Source organism: Littorina saxatilis, linkage group LG2 (assembly GCF_037325665.1).
Source record: "Littorina saxatilis isolate snail1 linkage group LG2, US_GU_Lsax_2.0, whole genome shotgun sequence".
NCBI classification, from domain to species: domain Eukaryota; kingdom Metazoa; phylum Mollusca; class Gastropoda; order Littorinimorpha; family Littorinidae; genus Littorina; species Littorina saxatilis.
The window spans coordinates 48,155,548-48,177,535 of NC_090246.1; the positions used below are offsets into that span (position 1 = coordinate 48,155,548).

Consider the following 21,988-nt stretch of genomic DNA (forward strand, 5'->3'; position numbering starts at 1 on the left):
CTCGCATGCGTGGTGTACTTACAGCTACGAAAAACACTCTCACACACACACATACAAACACACACACACACACACACACACACACACACATATATTGTCTGCACAAGGGGTAGTTTGGTTGTTCGCACGCACACACACACACACACACACACACACACACACACACACACACACTCTACACGAGGGTTAGTTTGGTTGTTGTTGCGGGCTGCTTTTGCTAATGGTTGTGATTGGTTTTGTTGCTGTTGGTTGTTGTTGATTTACATTTTGTCAAGTGTTGACTAAATGGGTAAACATAGACTAGGAATCGAAACGAGGGTGTGTGTGTGTGTGTGGGTTGGTGTGTGTATGTGTGTGTGTGGAGCGATTCCAAGAGAGATCTTCATGAAACTTCACATAAGAGTTTCTGGGTAGGATATCTCCAGACTTTGTTTTTCCATGTGTTCAATAAATGTCTTTGATGACGTCATATCTTACTTGTTGAGAACGTGTTAGCGGCATTGTCACGCCCTCGTTTTTACATTTAGTCACGTTTTGACTAAATGTTTTAACGTAGAGGGGGAATCGAGACGAGGGTCGTGGTGTTTGTGCGTGTGTGTGTCTGTCTCTCTGTGCGTGTGTGTGTGTAGAGCGATTCAGACTAAACTACTGGACCGATCTTTATGAAATTTTACATGAGAGTTCCTGGGAATGATACCCCCATACGTTTTTTTCTTTTTTTCGATAAATGTCTTTGGTGACGTCATATCCGGCTTTTTGTAAAAGTTGATGCAGCACTGTCACACCCTCATTTTTCAATAAAATTGATTGATATGTTGGCCAAGCAATCTTCGACGAAGGCCGGACTTTGGTATTGCATTTCAGCTTGGTGGCTTAAAAATTAATTAATGACTTTGGTCATTAAAAATCTGAAAATTGTAAAAAAAATATTTTTTTATAAAACGATCCCAATTTACGTTCATCTTATTCTTCATCATTTTCTGATTCCAAAAACATATAAATATGTTATATTTGGATTAAAAACAAGCTCTGAAAATTAAAAATATAAAAATTATGATCAAAATTAAATTTTCGAAATCACTTTAAAAACACTTTTATCTTATACCTTGTCGGTTCCTGATTCCAAAAACATATAGATATGATATGTTTGGATTAAACACACGCTCAGAAAGTTAAAACGAAGAGAGGTACAGTAAAGCGTGCTATGAAGCACAGCGCAACCGCTACCGCGCCAAACAGGCTCGTCACTTTCACTGCCTTTTGCACTAGCGGCGGACTACGTTCAGTTTTATGTAGTTCAGACTAAATGTAGTAATTTCGCCTTACGCGACTTGTTTTTAATCAAATTGATGTTTTGGTCAGGCAATCTTCGACAAAGCCCGGACTCTGGGATTGCATTTCAGCGTGAAAACTTCATAATGAATTAATTAGTTTGGTCAATAATATACTCAAAAATGATCAAACAATCGTCTTATTCTTTATCATTTCCTGATTCTTAAAACATATGAATACGATATGTTTGGGTAAAAACAAGTCGCGTAAGGCGAAATTACTACATTTAGTCAAGCTGTCGAACTCACGGGATGAAACTGAACACACTGTATTTTTTCACCAAGGCAGTACAGCTTCGTCAATCCCCGCGTGAAGGAAATCGCTCACCTCCCACGTGCAAAACGTACTGATATTGACACGCCAGATTAGCGCGGTAGCGTATTGTGCTGAGCAGGAAAGCGCGCTTTTCTGTATTCTTGTTACCTTTCTGAGCTTGTTTTGAATCCAACCTATCATATCTATATGTTTTTGGAATCAGGAAATGATAAAGAATAAGATGAAATCATTTTTGGATCGATTTCTTAAATTTTAATCGTAAGATTAATTAATCTATTTTCGTTAATTGTGATCACATTTTAAGAGTAAACATGACATGTATATATTTTAATCTGTTTGCGAAAAATCGATTTTAATGACAACTTTAATGAGCAAACTCATTAATTAATTTTAAAGCCTTCAAGCTGAAATGCAATACCAAAGTCCGGGCTTTGTCGAAAATTACTTGACCAAAATTTCAACCAATTTGGTTGAAAAATGAGAGCGTGACAGTGCCGCCTCAACTTTCAAGAAAAGTCGGATATGACGTCATCAAAAACATTAATTAAAAAAATGAAAAAACTGTTTGGAGATACCATACTCAGGATCTCTCATGTCAAGTTTCATGAAGATCGTTCCAGTAGTTTTCTCTGAATCGCTCTACACACACACACACAGACACACACAGACACACACACACACACATACACACACACATACACCACACCCTCGTCTCGATTCCCCCCTCTACGTTAAAACATTTAGTCAAAACTTGACAAAATGTATGGGAATGTCGCTAAACCTGGAACAGTTAAGGAGAAACAGCCGTACCAGACAAAAAAATTATTATTGCAAAGCGTTTTTTATATTGTCACATACTAGACTCTATCAGTAAACAAACGAACAACATAAGATAAAATAAAAGTCACACAACTCATCAAACTGACCATTATAAAAATTTCTGCATTTGTTCCAGGTTGGACGCATGGGTGTGTAAAGTGGAACACTGTGTTGTCAAACTCGGAACACATGCAAAAACACACTGACTCTCTTTCTAGCTCTGTCTGTGTCTCACACACACATATATACACCCACACACTCTCAATCACACGCACACAATTACACATTGCCACACACACAAGATAAATTCATACGTCATAACATTTTGATTTAGCCATCTTATTTAAATGTCTGTTTTTCCACATAACATTGGATTTTTACCAAAGAAATAGTTAATTTGATAACAATTAATGCCTCAAATGTGAAAAAAATATAAATAAGGGCTAGGTCTAAACAAATCGGATAAAAAAAAACTGTTTTTGTAAAACATGAAAAAAGAAGCTAAGAAACGATTTTTCACTCAATGTCCTTTTGTTTTCTACTTTCAGTGCAGTCCTCGTGTGATCAATGCCGTGTGTATACTGCTGGCACTGTATAATGTTCAAAGGGGTGTTGGTGCCACACAAGAAGCAGTACCAAGATATTTCGCAGCATAAAAGTCGTGACAGGAACACCAAATGTTCTTGATGCGCAACGCAAACCCATTTCCCCGTTTCTGACAGCCGACAACGCGCAGCCCATTTCTTCGGGTAGCCACCGTCCGGGTCCCAAAATACTGTAAAACAAATCAATCAACCATTCAATAAAAGGTATAGAAGGAAAAAATACAATAAAACTGAAAAGAGAATTGAGTACGTGACTAAAACGGTTCTATGCTAAATGCCCCCCGGACAACTGCCCCCCCCCCCCCCCCCCCCGGACAACAGTACTGCCCCCCGGACAACAGTGCTGCCCCTGGACATTTGCCCGCCTAGGACAATTGCCCCCCGTGACAATGAATTGCCCCCCATTCTTGTCTGTATGTTTAGCGAGTTATCAAGTGTTGTATTGTTGTCTAGAGGGTATTCATAGGTAATGGAAGTCTATAATTTGTTTTCTCAACGATATCTATATAATGCTTCCTGGTTTGAATACACACACACACACTCACACACATATAGACACATACACATAAATACTGTAAACACCCAGACAAAGACAAACTGACAGACATACACACAGACAAACCGACACAGACACTTGCACGCCCACACTTACGCCCGCATTTACACCAGCAAACACACTCACACATACACACACACACACACATACACACACACACACACACACACACATGCACACACACTTATTGAAGTGAACGGCTTTTGCAAAAACTTGCACGAAGAGTGGTGAGAAAAAAATGGGGGGCAGGTGTCCGGGGGGCAGTTGTCCTCCCTCGGTGGGGGGGGCAGGTGTCCGGGGGGCAATTGTCCTAGTAGGGCAATTATCCGGAGGGGGGGGGGGGCAATTGTCGGGGAACAATTATCCAGGGGGCAATTAGCCTGCCACGGACTAAAAACACCAGTGTTCACTTTATCGTTTGATGAGGGTAAGATGGAACAGAATGCGTCAAAGCTGGAACACTGTTCCATGTTTGCCTCTATATGTGTTCCAGCATAGCCGCATGGCACCTGCATGGATTTCGACTTTAGCTGTAGGATACATGTGACGTTTCCAATCTTTTTTCCCCGTTCATAGTGTAACACATTGATGTAGGTTTGTAATAGCAATCAACATTTTATGTGAACGTATATAGATAAAGAGTAATAAAACGAATTCTAGACAATAGAAATAAGAAGAAGAAGGGAGAAAAGTTTTAAAAAACGTACCTCTTCTTTGGTTTTGCCGCAGTTGCCATTTTTCTTTTTGCAATAACATCGGGAGGGGTCACTAGACATTTCTGCTAAAAAACATTTCATGAATTGTTTCCCGTTGACCGCATATTGAGGTGTTCCAAGTTAGCCGACTGTTCCGGGATTGGCGACATTCCCTTAAAAAGTAAAAATAAACAAGTCGCGTAAGGCGAAATTACAACATTTAGTCAAGCTGTCGAACTAACAGAATGAAACTGAACTCGATGCATTTTTACAGCAAGAGCGTATACTCGTAGCATCGTCAGTCCACCGCTCGATGCAAAGGCAGTGAAATTAACAAGAAGGGCGGGGTAGTAGTTGCGCTGAGAAGGATAACACGCTTTTCTTTATCTCTATTCTTTTTAACTTTCTGAGCGTGTTTTTAATCCAAAACATATCACATCTATATGTTTTTGGAATCAAGAACCCACAATGAATAAGATGAAATCGATTTCGAAAATTTTATTTTAATAATAATTTTTATATTTTTAATTTTCAGGGATTGTTTTTAATCCGAATATAACATATTTATATGTTTTTGGAATCAGAAAATGATGAAGAATAAGATGAACGTAAATATGGATCGTTTTAAAAACAAATTTTTTTTTACAATTTTTAGATTTTTAATGACCAAAGTCATTAATTAATTTTTAAGCCACCAAGCTGAAATGCAATACCGAAGTCCGGCCTTCGTCGAAGATTGCTTGGCCAAAATTTCAATCAATTTGATTGCAAAATGAAGGTGTGACAGTGCAGCCTCAACTTTTACAAAAAGCCGGATATGACGTCATCAAAGACATTTATCGAAAAAAAGAAAAAACCATCCGGGGATATCATTCCCAGGAACTCTCATGTAAAATTTCATAAAGATCGGTCCAGTAGTTTAGTCTGAATCGCTCTACACACACACACGCACAGACAGACACACACACACACACACACACACACACACACACACACACACACACATACACCACGACCCTCGTCTCGATTCCCCCTCTATGTTAAAACATTTAGTCAAAACTTGGCTAAATGTAAACAAATCGCGCAAGGCGAAAATACAACATTTAGTCAAGCTGTCGAACTCACAGAATGAAACTGAACGCAATGCAAATTTTCAGCAAGACCGTATACTCGTAGCATCGTCAGTCAACCGCTCGTGGCAAAGGCAGTGAAATTGACAAGAAGAGCGGGGTAGTAGTTGCGCTGAGAAGAATAGCACGCTTTTCTGTACCTCAACCTAGATACCTATCTGACTCTATTTCTACAGTCCTAGTGACTCCTACCTCAAATATTAGTCTCCTCCTCTTCATCCATGGGAAGCATCGAATTGAGGCAACTTATTCCACGGCACTGTCCACAGGCAGTAATATGTTGTGCAGCTAAGGCCGACCTTCCGGCAACTACAGCGTTGTGAGGAACAGTCAGTAGTGCAACCACATCTGATGATGTTCATTAACTCCTCAGGGGCTGGAGGAATGTCAGTGTGACAAGGAAGCAGCTGTGCCCGCTGAAGCTGAAACCCCCATTCTTCAGGCATGAGCTCCAGACTGGTACCCAAACAGATGATGCACTTGTCCGAGACACACCCCGACGTGTACAGGGACTTCATGGCTGGACATCATGTCATCCGACGGAGTCAACGTTTTTGGGCGGGACTGTCATGCGATCTGACGATAGAGCAGACTTTGATGTGTTCCCTCAAGTCAAGTGGCGGACTCACGAGAAGCAGGGGAATGGGTGAACTCCAGCGGCTTGTTTGGTTGCTCTCCATGCCGTCTTGCGCTGCAGTGAACCAGTGGATGGTATCCTTCACTCATGGTGACTCAAACACTGAACATCACAAAGATCTCACGGAGGCAAGACAGCGGAAAGATGACAAGGACACCAGCACTATAGTTACATACGTTCTACAAAGAAACCCTTTTGAGACGGAGGGACACCAACTTGTCTGCATAGCAACTGGCCTGACATCAGACACATCTGCTAACGTGGACAGTGCCAAAGTGATTGGGGCATCGAATTCTCCAGACAATGACAGGCCAAGCAGTGTCAGCGGTCAGTTTCAAGAAAAAGGAGGAGGCTGTGACCATGAGCACCAAACCCACTGTCAAGATTGGAGGTGAGCGAGGCAGCATAGATCCACAGCTGCTTTTCCAGCGCCTTCTTCATGTTGCTCGTGGCGACTTGTCCCAGCTCCAAGACATTTTCCAGCATGAACTGACAGCCCTGCCCTCATCCTTGTTTGACGACAGCGGGTTCATGCGAGAATCCAGCAAACACCTCTTGGCAAAGCACTTGTGGGATGCCAGTGAAGGCTGCAAGCAGGAAATTTTGAGAACCAAAGATGTTCACTACATCCTTGATGGGGGCTCTTTAATTCATCAACTGTCTTGGCTGAGAGGCACATCCTGCACGCACTTGGCTGAGAGGTATGTTGAGTCTGTGAAGAACTCATACCCTCATGCAACAGTCGTCTTTGATGGGTATTTTGGGGGCCCTTCGACCAAAGACATGGCCCATGTTCAAAGACGCACCCTGCCTGGCCATGATGTGCAGTTCACTCCTGACATGTTGCTCTCAGAGAAGAAGGAGGAGTTCCTCTCCAACACCACCAACAAACAGCGGTTCATTCATCTTGTTGGCAATTGCTTTGAGGAGAATGGGATTCCGGTGCAGCATGCTCAGGGGGATGCTGACTGTGTCATAGTTCAGGTCGCACTTCAGTCTGCCGTAGAATACACTACATAATTATGTTGTTGGGGAAGACACAGACCTACTCATTCTTCTTCTGTTTCATGTCAAGTCAGACATGAAGGATGTGTTCTTCTCCTCAAGCAAGGCAAGTACAACAAGAGTTTGGGACATCAGATCAACGCAGAGCCGTCTTGGCCCCAATGTGTGCAAGAATATTTTATTCGCGCATGCATTTAGTGGCTGTGACACAACTTCTCAGCCTTTCAGTGTCGGAAAATGTGTCCCAGTGAAGAGACTGCAAAAAAAGAACAAACTGTTTGAAAATTGTGCCAAGGTTTTCCTGCAGACTAATTCGGATCACCAGATGATTGCAGAGACAGGAGAGAAACTGTTAGTCGACATCTACAAAGAAAATGATGGTGACACTCTTGACAAGCTTCGGCTGGTAAAGTACCACGAGAAAGTGTTCACCGGCTCTAAGCAAGTTCAGCCAAAAGTCCTGCCTCCTACTTCAGCTGCAGCCAAGTACCGCTCCTACAGGGTCTTTTACCAGGTTCAGGAGTGGGCTTGTTTGGGTACCAGTCTGGAGCTCATGCCTGAAGAATGGGGGTTTCAGCTTCAGCTGGGACAGCTGCTTCCTGTTCACACTGACATTCCTCCAGCCCCTGAGGAGTTAATGAACATCATCAGATGTGGTTGCACTACTGACTGTTCCTCACAACGCTGTAGTTGCCGGAAGGTCGGCCTTAGCTGCACAACAGATTACTGCCTGTGGACAGTGCCGTGGAATAAGTTGCCTCAATTCGATGCTTCCCATGGATGAAGAGGAGGAGGAGACTAATATTTGAGGTAGGAGTCACTAGGACTGTAGAAATAGAGTCAGATAGGTATCTAGGTTGAATTATGCATCATGTAAGGGATTTTCTTTGTTATGATGCTTTTCGTAATCAGGTATGATCACCGTTACCGCGGGAAATAACGTTCTTACTGAATATTTCATCAGCATTTGACCGGACATGGTTTTTAGCTTAATATTCTTGTTATTCAGCTCAAGCCCTTTCATTTGATATGCAGCATGATAGGGTTCTCATTTTTGACTCACATGCGAAGCAAAAGTGAGTCTATGTACTCACCCGAGTCGTCCGTCCGTCCGTCCGTCCGTCCGGCCGGCCGGCCGGCCGTCCGGAAAACTTTAACGTTGGATATTTCTTGGACACTATTCAGTCTATCAGTACCAAATTTGGCAAGATGGTGTATGATGACAAGGCCCCAAAAAACATACATAGCATCTTGACCTTGCTTCAAGGTCAAGGTCGCAGGGGCCATAAATGTTGTCTAAAAACCAGCTATTTTTCACATTTTTCCCATTTTCTCTGAAGTTTTTGAGATTGAATACCTCACTTATATATGATATATAGGGCAAAGTAAGCCCCATCTTTTGATACCAGTTTGGTTTACCTTGCTTCAAGGTCAAGGTCACAGGAGCTCTTCAAAGTTGGATTGTATACATATTTTGAAGTGACCTTGACCCTGAACTATGGAAGATAACTGTTTCAAACTTTAAAATTATGTGGGGCACATGTTATGCTTTCATCATGAGACACATTTGGTCACATATGATCAAGGTCAAGGTCACTTTGACCCTTATGAAATGTGACCAAAATAAGGTAGTGAACCACTAAAAGTGACCATATCTCATGGTAGAAAGAGCCAATAAGCACCATTGTACTTCCTATGTCTTGAATTAACAGCTTTGTGTTGCATGACCTTGGATGACCTTGACCTTGGGTCAAGGTCACATGTATTTTGGTAGGAAAAATGTGTAAAGCAGTTCTTAGTGTATGATGTCATTGCTAGGTTTAGTTATTTGACCTTGACCCTGAAGGTCAAGGTCATGTAAAGGTCAAGGTCAAGCATGTGAGTTGTATGGGCTTTGCCCTTCTTGTTTTCCAAGAAATTGCTAATTTCTTTGGCATTTTTTTTTGTTAAATATCGAAAAAGCCCGAAAAAAAATTAATTGTTCCAGTTTCTCACCGGGACTTTTCATATATGTTTTTTCTTGGTTGGTACTGTGCATTGTGATATAAATCAAATCTATGGTCATTATTGTGAGCATCAAGTAAGCAGCAATCATAGGTGCGCTGTACTATTCAACTAGTCTCGGCCCGCTCAAAACCGAGATTTTCAGTAATTCCTTCGCGTGACGTCTAACCCTCTTACGCCATAATGTGACGTCTTCAAATGACGAAATGTTAAAGTTTCTACCACAGACATACACACGCACAAACACACACACACACACACACACACACACACACACACACACACACACACACGCACAAACGCACAGACAGACAAAGTTACGATCGCATAGGCTACACTTACGTGAGCCAAAAAAATGAAAAAAACGTATGGGGATATCATACCCAGGAACTCTCATGTCAAATTTCATAAAGATCGGTCCAGTAGTTTGGTCTGAATCGCTCTACACGCACGCACACACACACACACACACACACACACACACATACACCGCGACCCTCGTCTCGATTCCCCCCTCGATGTTAAAACATTTAGTCATCATAACTTGACTAAATGTAACAAGTCGCGTAAGGCGAAAATACAACATTTTGTCAAGTAGCTGTCGAACTCACAGAATGAAACTGAACGCAATATTATGCAACGCAGCAAGACCGCATACTCGTAGCATCGTCAGTCCACCGCTCACGGCAAAGGCAGTGAAATTGACAAGAAGAGCGGGGTAGTAGTTGCGCTAAGAAGGATAGCACGCTTTTCTGTACCTCTCTTTGTTTTAACTTTCTGAGCGTGTTTTTAATCCAAACATATCATATCTATATGTTTTTGGAATCAGGAACCGACAAGGAATAAGATGAAAGTGGTTTTAAATTGATTTGGACAATTTAATTTTGATAATAATTTTTATATATTTAATTTTCAGAGCTTGTTTTTAATCCGAATATAACATATTTATATGTTTTTGGAATCAGCAAATGATGGAGAATAAGATAAACGTAAATTTGGATCGTTTTATAAATTTTTATTTTTTTTTTACAATTTTCAGATTTTTAATGACCAAAGTCATTAATTAATTTTTAAGCCACCAAGCTGAAATGCAATACCGAAGTCCGGGCTTTGTCGAAGATTACTTGACCAAAATTTCAACCAATTTGGTTGAAAAATGAGGGCGTGACAGTGCCGCCTCAACTTTCACGAAAAGCCGGATATGACGTCATCAAAGACATTTATCAAAAAAATGAAAAAAACGTTCAGGGATTTCATACCCAGGAACTCTCATGTCAAATTTCATAAAGATCGGTCCAGTAGTTTAGTCTGAATCGCTCTACACACACACACACACACACACACACGCACGCACACACACACACACGCACATACACCACGACCCTCGTTTCGATTCCCCCTCGATGTTAAAATATTTAGTCAAAACTTGACTAAATATAAAAAGGAATACAGAAAAGCGCGCTTTGCTATAAAGTGCTGTACGCTACTGCCCTATACTTCGTTGTCACTTCAAACAAATGCGGAACGCTATGTACATACGTTTTGCACGTGAATGTCAGCGCCTTCAGTCTGGTCGCATTTGTAAGTTTGACAGATTGACTAAATGTATTAATTTTGTTTCACGCGACTTGTTTCTTCTTTTGGGGTTTTTGTATGACTAAATGAAATTTGATAATCGTAACTAGTTCTGAGACTTTCGCATGAAGTAACGGTTTCTTTCTGCGTGCATAGATGACGTGGATGACGCTCTGAGAGAGGGCCCTGACGTGCAGCAACTCAGAAAGGTCAGCTTTCATTTCTTTTACTTTCATGCCGCTAATATCCAATTTTTGTTGTAAGCTCAACAGACTGGCAACCGGCACGGTTGGCCTAGTGATCGGGAGGTCGTGGGTTCGAACCCCGGCCGGGTCATACCTAAGACTTTAAAATTGGCAATGTAGTAGCTGCTCCGCCTTGCGTCTGGCATTATGGGGTTAGTGCTAGGACTGGTTGGTCCGGTGTCAGAATAATGTGACTGGGCGAGACATGAAGCCTGTGCTGCGACTTCTGTCTTGTGTGTTGCGCACGTTATATGTCAAAGCTGGGCGTTAAGCAAACAAACAAACAAACAGACTGGCAAGCTATTTTTGATGCAGTCATTGTATAGACATGCAATCAGGGATTTATCTATTGGCAACGACTGTGAGAATATGTGATCGTGTGTAATTTTGTGTGTGTGTTTGTGCTACACTACAATACTACAACCCCCCGCGGGTTAGGGTGAAGAATTTACCCGATGCTCCCCAGCATGTTGTAAGAGGCGACTAACGGATTCTGTTTCTCCTTTTACCCTTGTTAAGTGTTTCTTGTATAGAATATAGTCCATTTTTGTAAAGATTTTAGTCAAGCAGTATGTAAGAAATGTTAAGTCCTTTGTACTGGAAACTTGCATTCTCCCAGTAAGGTAATATATTCCCCCCTCTGCTTCTTTGCCTCTGTAAACTTGTAGGGGTAGTTATTTTTCGATAATGACCCAGCAACCAAACAAATAACGACCCAGCAACAGCCTGAATCCTCGATAGTGCAATGGGTTGAGAGGTTGTTCTGTTTCGGTACTACTTTTTGCGACTGAAAAGTTCCGAACGCTCTAATGTACGAAGTATACATCTCTGGAGCAAACAATACAAACATACCGCATTTAAATGAACAACTACAGGCCTGAACACATGAATCTCCATATAAAATCCATGAGTTCGGTTGTTTTCTGAATCTCATCTGCCGTGCCGTCAAGCCGTTCATCACAAGCAATTTCCCAAGGCAAGTAACTCATACTTTGTCTAGCGACAAGAGTAGTTCCCCTTCTTTTCACTCAGTTCCTTCGACAACAGACTGCAATCCGACGGTCAGTTTTCAACAATATTTCATTTAATAAACAGATCACACGCAACCAAATGCACACATCTCATCAATTTAAACAACATAAAGGGGTTTCATACACTATTTTCCCCAGAAAACTGAACTTCATACAGTTTTTAACGTTGGAACACGGGTGCAAAAGTTCGTCTGCTAGTCCCATTTGACAAAAAAACATTATCCCAAGCGATACTAAAACATATACAGAACACACAATATCTGCCTTTGCCGCCACGGCAGAATAACAGCATATCTGTGTACTTGATTTTAGCCCAAAATAGGAAAACTGACAAGAAGTGTTAACAGAATGGAATGATTTGCACGGAACTATACAACCGCGCATTAATCAATCGCCTGCGCAGGTTGACTGGTTGAGAGAATAGGATTCGATCAAACTTTCGCAAAAAAACTCCTCTTTTCTTTGAATAACTGAAGAAAGGAGGAATAAAGAGGTTACACACCTCGTCTCAGTGATTATCAAAAATAATGGTCTCAGTTCGCGGTCATGAAAAAGCTCGCTAAAGCTCGCATTTTTCATGATCCGCTAACTTCGACCATTATTTTTGATAATCACTGAGACTCGGCGTGTAACCTCTACATATTGTACTACGTTGCAAGCCCCTGGAGCAAATATTTTATTAGTGCTTTTGTGAACAAGAAACAATTGACAAGTGGCTCTATCCCATCTCCCCCCTTTCCCCGTCGCGATATAACCTTCGTGGTTGAAAACGACGTTAAACACCAAAGAAAGAAAGAAAGACAATACTACACTAAATCCCGTCCTTATTTGAGCACGAATTCGACTTGGCGAAGCTTCGCGAAGTCCTTTTACCGAAAACCCGCAGCTTCGGCGAAAATCTTTGTACCCTACTTCGCTGCGCAAGTTTTGACATGGGAAGCTAAGCCGTAGCTCTACGACAAAATTGTTCTTTTGATAGTTATGACAGAAGAGTGCTTTTTGATTCAAGATCGACGTAGAAATCACACTCGAAAGAGCAGAGTCTTGGATTTCGCGAAGCTATGCTGAAAGTAGTTCAATTAAGGGACGAATTCTCCTTCCGGAAGCTTCGCGAAGTGAGCTACGCGAAGTCGACTACGTCCAATTAAGGACAGGCTACATTAACACTTAATAGTCCCAACCATACACCAAACAAATCACGTGTTCTTTTTTTGCACATAAAAATATGGTAAAAAGGAAGGCAAGAGCGAAGACAAAAAGGTAAGCAAAACAGGAAAGAAGCAAAGCACTGCAGCGAAAAGAATGATCTCGGATGTCGATGGTCCCGGATCCAAAACACTCCTCTCGTCAAGGAGAACGTCACCAGCGTCGTCAAGGAGAACGTTACCAGCGTCGTCTAGGAGAACGTTACCAGCGTCGTCAAGGAGACCATTACTAGAGTCGTCAAGAGGAACTTCACCAGTGGCGATACCGGTAATTCGTCCCGAAGTCAAAGGTTTGGTTTCAACAACTAAAACAGGGTTTCTGTCTGTCTGTCTCGATTTCTGTCCGTTTTGGTGTCCATCTGTCTCGGTCTCTATATCTCTCTGTTTCTGGCCGTCTTCTTTTTTGTCTCTGTCTATCTATCTATCTGTCTTTCTCTGTCTGTCTCTCTGTGTCGGTTTGTTAGTAGGTACGTGCCGTACGTTCAGTATCATTTTGCAAGTTTGGCAGATTGACTAAATGTATTCATTTCGTTTCACGCGACTTGTTTCTTCTTTTTGGGTTTTTGTATGACTAAATGAAATGTGATAGTCGTAACTAGTTCTGAGACTTTTGCATGAAGTACCGTAAACTACCTTGTATACACCCCCCCCCCCCCCTCTATGCACCAATTTTGCCCAACAGTTGAGGGTGGGCGTTTACTAGGTACTATTCCCTTTGCAGGACTGAACGGGTCCATTGCTAGGATAACGATATTTTGGTCACTTAATTGCTCTCTCTCTCTCTCTCTCTCTCTCTCTCTCTCTCTCTCTCTCTCTCTCTCTCTCTCTCTCTCTCTCTCTCTCCGCACACACACACACACACACGCACGGGCCGTGCACACACACCGTGCATACACATACACACACACACACACACACACACATACACACACACACACACACATATATATATATATATATATTATTCCAGGTATTGTAAGCAAGTTATGGGGAGTTTGGTATCTTCCATGACTACATCTTTTATGACAAGACTGTAGCATTAAGACTGGCAAATAGTTCATCCGCCCACAATGAACTCTGCAAGCAAACCACATAGGAAATCGTGTTGCTTTATTGTCTGTTACCGAGAGTATAACTTCAAAATATAATGCTAACTGGAAAAGGTTAATCCAGATCTGCAGTTGCACTGATTCAAGCCATCAACTTTGAGAGACAATCTCTTGAAACAAATATCGTGATCAAAACCCGGTCTTTTCAACTTTAGAAGAGCTTTGAGAATTGCAACTCTCTTTTATTGCTAAGCTGCACTGCGGTTTGTTTGTTTGTTTGCTAAACGCCCAGCCGACCACGAAGGGCCATATCAGGGCGGTGCTGCTTTGACATATAACGTGCGCCTCACACAAGACAGAAGTCGCAGCACAGGCTTCATGTCTCACCCAGTCGCATCTGAGCGAACGACGAAGAAGAAGAAGAACCCAGTCACATTATTCTGACACCGGACCAACTAGTGCTAGCACAAACCCCATAATGCCAGACGCCAGGCGGAGCAGCCACTAGATTGCCAATTTTAAAGTCTTAGGTATGACCCGGCCGGGGTTCGAACCCACGACCTCCCGATCACGGGGCGGACGCCTTACCACTGGGCCAACCGCTGGACTGCGGTGAGAGTATTAATAAACGATATGCCTTCATAACAGCATCTTGGCATTAAATACACTCGGATGAATACTCTGTACCGCATGCAGAAAGTTACAAACACTAAAAACAAATGTTCCAAAAATACTGTTCGTGACATTATTAATCAAGAAGTGGGGGATAGGCGTTAACTAGGTAGTATGGCCTATGCACAGCTTTCGGCCCAAAGTAGGGGGTGGGCGTTTACTCGATACTGGGCGTATACAAGGTAGTTTACGGTAACGGTTTCTTTCTGCGTGCATAGATGACGTGGACGAAGCTCAGAGAGAGGGAGCTGACGTGCAGCAACTCAGAGAGGTCAGCTTTCATTTCTTTTACTTTCATGCCGCTAATATCCATTTTTTGTTGTAAGCTCAACAGACTGGCAAGCTATTTTTGATGCAGTCATTGTATAGACATGCAATCAGGGATTTATCTATTGGTAACGACTGTTAGAATATCGTCACGCTCACAAGAAAAATACCTATCTCTGTGTTAGGCATTTCTGTAGTGAAACTACAGGGGAAGCTACTGGAAGGGTATCTATCATGTGTTAGTACAAACTCTTAGACCATCGGAAACCGTTGCCACGGTAACGTAAGCAAAACTACCGATCTCGTTTCTTGAGTTAGGCACTATTTCTTTATGATACAGGAAGACTTGTTTTGTGAATATTAAAGTATGCAAAAGCTCTGTGTGGGTTGTTACGCAGTTTTGCTGATTGAAAATGTTGCTGTCAGCTCTTTATCTTACGTTTATCCAGCTGTCACCGCTCGAGATAGGGAGTTTGCAACTTATAACTAAAATGAGAGAGGCAGATTGTTCTGAAACCAAAGAAAGTTGTTTGAAAACATCAAACAAGTCGCGTAAGGCGAAATTACTACATTTAGTCAAGCTGTGGAACTCACAGAATGAAACTGAACGTAGTCCGCCGCTTGTGCAAAAGGCAGTGAAAGTGACGAGCCTGTTTGGCGCGGTAGCGATTGCGCTGTGCTTCATAGCACGCTTTACTGTACCTCTCTTCGTTTTAACTTTCTGAGCGTGTTTTTAATCCAAACATATATCTATATGTTTTTGGAATCAGGAACCGACAAGGAATAAGATGAAATAGTTTTTAAAACGATTTCGGAAATTTAATTTTGATCATAATTTTTATATTTTTAATTTTCAGAGCTTGTTTTTAATCCAAATATAACATATGTATATGTTTTTGGAATCAGAAAAGGACGAAGAATAAGATGAAATTATTTTGGATCGTTTAATAAAAAATAAATTTAATTACAAGTTTCCGATTTTTAATGACCAAACTCACTCATTAGTTTTTAAGCCACCAAGCTGAAATGCAATACCAAACCCCGGCTTTCGTCGAAGATTGCTTTGCCAAAATTTCAATCAATTTAATGGAAAAATGAGGGTGTGACAGTGCCGCCTCAACTTTTACAAAAAGCCGGATATGACGTCATCAAAGGTATTTATCGAAAAAAAGAAAAAAACGTCCGGGGATATCATAGCCAGGAACTCTCATGTCAAATTTCATAAAGATCGGTCCAGTAGTTTAGTCTGAATCGCTCTACACACACACAGAGACAGACAGACACACACACACACACACATACACCACGACCCTCGTCTCGATTCCCCCCTCTATGTTAAAACATTTAGTCAAAACTTGACAAAATGTAAAAATGACAGGCAATTATGTTGTGAGCGTGACGATACGAGGACTTGTCAAAGTCTTCCGTTGCGGCTATGATTTACGACACACATCATGCCTCAGTTTGAGATATGTTGAACAAAAGGGTTAAGATCTGGTGACAACAGCAGCAAACGTGTGTCATACGTGTACCCAAATACAGACGTACAACAGGATTGTGTTTGGTACTATCATGTCCTGCTGCCCTGCTTTTTGTTGTCCAGACGTTAAATTGGTAATTTCAACAAAGAGTGTTGCCTGTTAAAACGAGGAGTTGTGCCTATTAATAGGGACAGTTTTGCCTGCTTGAACAATAATGGTTGCCTGTCAACTTAGCTGGGTGTGCATCCTTGTGTTAATTGATTACATACACGCCGTATTGTATTTTACATCATTATACGAATCAGTTGATTGAATCTGACGAAGAATTCTGATAAACCACCATATTAGGACCCCCCCCCCCCCAAAAAAAAAAAATAGTCTGTTAACGGTATCCCGACCGACCGTATTTTTTTGCGCGACCCCAGACGTTTTTTTGGCATTTGGGAGAAGAAAAAAAATATATATATATATGACTAAGTGCCAAAAGGTGCGCACGAAAAGCGGACAAAGGGGCTAAAAAATAAAAGTTGACAAACACGACTGATATTGTGATTTTTGTTAAGACAACAGATGCTGGAACCCAATTACGAAAAGAAAAGATAAATTTACCCAAATGATTTTACAAATAACGATAATTTTGTTCGTTATATCATTCAAAACGGCACTGAGTCATAGCATTAAGGTTATCTCGCACGTTTTTAAAGCTAGGGCTTTGAAACTTGGCACACAACCAAAGTATAATGACCTCCAGGTATGGTGCACATCACATTAAACAACATTAAATTTCAAGGTCACAGCGAGGTTAAATTTCCTTTGCAAACTGGAAAATTGTCGTTGTCACGTCTTACATGTTTTAATACTAGATCAGTTAGACTTTACATACTTCACATACTTTCAGCATTTTTATAAAACCTCATTAAAAGTGACCTGCTGGTTAATCTTTGTCAAAGTTCAAGGTCACAGCGGGGTCACATCTGGTCCAAATGTGGAATATTTTCAATTTATTCAGCGCGTTTATAGCACGAGCTTTGAAAATACACACAGTTCTAGTGTATAATGTTCACACACGATTAAAGTCTGGTTGAAAAAGTCAAGGTCACAGCAGGGTCGCGTTGAGGTCAAACATATACATTTTTCAATGAGGTTTTCTCATATGTTTTTGAAGCTAGGGCCTTGAAACTTGGCACACTACGCAAGTTAAATTAAACCTCATCAAATTCCAAGGTCACAGTAAGGTTAAAGATCCTTTAAGGATATTTTCTAAAAAAGGTGACCGCCTGGTTAATGTTTGTCAAATTTCAAGGTCACAGCAGTGCCATCTGGCTTAAACTTTGAAAAAATTGTCAATTTCTTCAACTAGTTTTATAGTGTTTGAAGTCATTCACACATGATGAAAGTCTGGTTGATAAAATCAAACGTCAAGGTCGCAGCGGGGTCGCATTGAAGTCAGACACATACAATTGTCATTTTCACGAACGCCTTTTAAGCAACACCTTTGAAACTTCACACATTCCAAAGTTTTGATGTTGTTTGGTTATAATCAAAGTGTGGTCAATTTCCATGATTGAGAGCATTCAGAGGGGTCAAGTTGAGGTCACACAAAAAGTGATAATCTTTATAAGACTCACGTTTGCTGCTATTGCTCACTTGACATTGGTGAAAGTGCTTATTTTATAATAGTTGATCTTGATGTTTTGACCAATTAATATTACCAGGATCAACCATACCAGATTTCAAAGTCCAGAAGTTGTCAAACCTCAAACCTGTTGGAAGTTTCAAAGATTTAAGCATCAACAAATTTCTATTTGATTTGACCTTAAATAACAGATTTGACCTTAATTCTTGAAACAGATCAACCAGACTTTGGTTTTATATAAATTGAAGTTCAATACAATTTCCTTTTTTTTTTACCCAAACCATAACGCCACTTTGACCTTGACATTTGACTAAGGTCGACCAGACTTGGTTCATGTTTGCTGGTGTTGTCCATTTGTAAATGTACTGATATCTGAAATATGACATGACTTATGTTTTGTCGTTCCATGCTACATGCAGTGTCCGAACAATCTCATTTTTACCCACACGAGACCCTGCTATGACCTTCACATTTCTCAAGGATCAACCTTGAATTCTCCATGTTGAACAATCATTAAGCAAAAGCGTTGTTTGAAGTTTGAAGGTTCTAGCTTCAAAAATCTCTGAAAAAATATGTTTCATCCGTTTTCTGAACCACATGTGACCCAGCCGTGACCTTGAAATCTGACAAGGGTCAACAAGACTTTTACCATGCATGGGGGCGATTAAACCCCAAATGTGTGTGAAGTTTCAAGGTTTCAACTTAAAAAACGTCTGAGAAAAATATACATTTTCCTTTTTGGACAATGTGTTGCACGCAAGACAACACGACAAACGCTCGTGTTATCACTCTTTTACTTTAAGGTCGAATTGCGTGCCCGCTCTTTCGCTAATCTCAATTAAAATTCATCTTGGAAGTTCGGTTTTATTACGCTTTTAATTAAGAAGATTAAACTAAGACAACAAATAGTTAGTTTTACCCATTAAACTCGATAAGGTAGTGACATTTTATGTTGAACGCAAGATGGTGTCGCACGCAAGATCTGAAAAGATGTTGACGACATAATTTCAACACTTGATAGCGCATTCGTGGTTCGTGATTTCTTCACAAATTTTGAACACAGAATGTGTCACGTGGTTCCGTAGATGAAGTAGATCTTTGTACATGTAAATTTTGTTTTTAAAAGAAAATAACCGTTAATTACCGAACATTTTGTCGCACGCAAGATATGACGAAATTTTCAAATCGTTTTCAAAAATGCTGTTCAAAAGTTCTGCAGTCTTTGCTGGATTACTTGAAAGACAGCAGTTTGATACACCGTTATCGCTTGACGTGTCGACATCAATTCCAGAATTTTTGAAAAAGAAATTTAGTAAATATCTGCGATTGAAAAATGTATGCCGTGATGACGACACATCTTGCGTGCGACACCTTAAAATTCGGTTATCGAAAAAAAAAAATTCTCTCCAGATTTAGATTTGACGTTTGGTCTCGTCTGTAAAGCGATGTTTCAGGCATTCAATCAAACTAAATGCAATTCATTTGTGCTTCTTGTTATTTTTCTGTGGCATATTCAAAACACGAGGTATCACGATGTCCGTTTTCAGATGGCCGGTTTTGGCGTTATTTTTGACTTTAAACAAAGATAACTTCAAAACCGTTCAAGTCAGACACACGAAATTATGTCCACTATCTCTTCGCACATTCATCCACACACACACACCAATTTTCAGCAGACACACGTTTTTAGAAACATTTTTATTGTAAAACAAAGTCGTCTTCTGTTCTGTGAGTACCTTTTGGCACTTAGTCATATATATATATAATTTTTTTTTTAAGTCTGTTTTTTGGCAAAATAACTTAAAAATATGGTTTTTTTGGAGAAAAAAAATAAATAAAAAAAAATTCCCGACATACCGACCCTATTTTTTGTGCCTATGTTACCGTAAACAGACTTTTTGACTCACATGCGAAGCAAAAGTGAGTCTATGTACTCACCCGAGTCGTCCGTCCGGACGTCCGTCCGTCCGGAAAACTTTAACGTTGGATATTTCTTGGACACTATTCAGTCTATCAGTACCAAATTTGGCAAGATGGTGTATGATGACAAGGCCCCAAAAAACATACATAGCATCTTGACCTTGCTTCAAGGTCAAGGTCGCAGGGGCCATAAATGTTGTCTAAAAACCAGCTATTTTTCACATTTTTCCCATTTTCTCTGAAGTTTTTGAGATTGAATACCTCACCTATATATGATATATAGGGCAAAGTAAGCCCCATCTTTTGATACCAGTTTGGTTTACCTTGCTTCAAGGTCAAGGTCACAGGAGCTCTTCAAAGTTGGATTGTATACATATTTTGAAGTGACCTTGACCCTGAACTATGGAAGATAACTGTTTCAAACTTAAAAATTATGTGGGGCACATGTTATGCTTTCATCATGAGACACATTCGGTCACATATGATCAAGGTCAAGGTCACTTTGACCCTTATGAAATGTGACCAAAATAAGGTAGTGAACCACTAAAAGTGACCATATCTCATGGTAGAAAGAGCCAATAAGCACCATTGTACTTCCTATGTCTTGAATTAACAGCTTTGTGTTGCATGACCTTGGATGACCTTGACCTTGGGTCAAGGTCACATGTATTTTGGTAGGAAAAATGTGTAAAGCATGTGAGTCGTATGGGCTTTGCCCTTCTTGTTTGTTTTGGCCTCAGCTGGAGCTGGCGAAGCTTGGCGCACCCACTGAAGCGATGAAAAAGCTGATGAAAAATCTGATGGACTGTTCTTGGTTTCCCCGCGGCGTGTCGCCAGACATGCCTTGCGTCTTTGGTGCCTTGATGGAGTTGCTGAATCCTAGCACTGACCCGGATGTCCTGCAGCAGGCCATCCTGTTCACACTACAAATGATGAGGTAAAAGAAAATTCGTCCATTGGTGTAAAATACCTTTATTATGTCCGAAGTTGGCTTCGCGAACTTGCGCCGAAAAAAGTTCAATGCCAAAGCTTCGTGCAGCGAGCTTCGTGAAGTTGACTACACCCAATCCAAACCAGACTGAAATGATTTACTAAAATATGTTGCCATGATATTATTGTGACAATGGTATTACCGCATTGGTCTACGTAAGGATGGTTCGCTTGGTTTAAGCATGTTTTTCTCCACTTCAGGCTATAAAAAATCGTTTCACACAAACACACACACTTACAAACACACACACACACACACACACACACACACACACACACACACACACACACACACACACACATGTATATATACATATACTACTAGAGGAATACCTGGCTTCGCCGGGGTGAATCGCGAGTCAGAGACAGACAGCGTGGCGGTTCACCACATTCACCTTTGAAGGCAAAGTCCTGTCAAATGGGATTGAGAATTTTAGGGCTTATTTCTTAGCCCTATATTATCTGTTGTGGCTTCTCAAATGCCAGAACATACAGACAGTCAAAAGCCGCTAGACCCCATCACAAACAGAACTCTAAAATCCACAGGTGTTGCCCACACACACACACAAACACACACACACACACACAGAAGCCGTATGTATAGGTTACAACACGAGTGGTTTTTTATATGGCTTGTATTTCAGTCAAGACCCAGCGGATGAATATCATCGGGAGACACGAGCCTCTGGCGAGTGGCTCTCGATTGATATTCCCGCTGGGTCTTGACTGAAATACAAGCCATATAAAAAACCACGAGTGTTGTAATCTGTATATCCCATTCTACCATCAAACACAAAGTGTAGACTACTAGCGGCACTGTTGCGATCTGTGCAGGGTAAAACTGTTGCCAGCGAGACT

General features: G+C 41.0%; 1 protein-coding gene and 1 long non-coding RNA gene across 2 annotated transcripts in view; one reads left to right on the forward strand and one right to left on the reverse strand.

The window, feature by feature from the left end:
* The window catches only part of LOC138959106 (uncharacterized), a gene marked incomplete at its 5' end in the record, with an annotated part of 93,181 nt that overhangs the window by 18,487 nt on the left and 52,706 nt on the right, over positions 1–21,988 (forward strand). Inside the window, 4 exon segments of the mRNA XM_070330457.1 lie at positions 10,791–10,843; positions 13,147–13,405; positions 15,055–15,107; positions 20,881–21,077. Coding sequence (XP_070186558.1) covers positions 10,791–10,843; positions 13,147–13,405; positions 15,055–15,107; positions 20,881–21,077 — 562 coding nt within the window.
* Positions 2,358–4,506, reverse strand: LOC138959101 (uncharacterized). Its single transcript, XR_011453619.1, has 2 exons — positions 4,296–4,506; positions 2,358–3,202 (listed from the first exon to the last, which is right to left on the reverse strand). It is a non-coding gene; the product is annotated as an uncharacterized lncRNA (long non-coding RNA).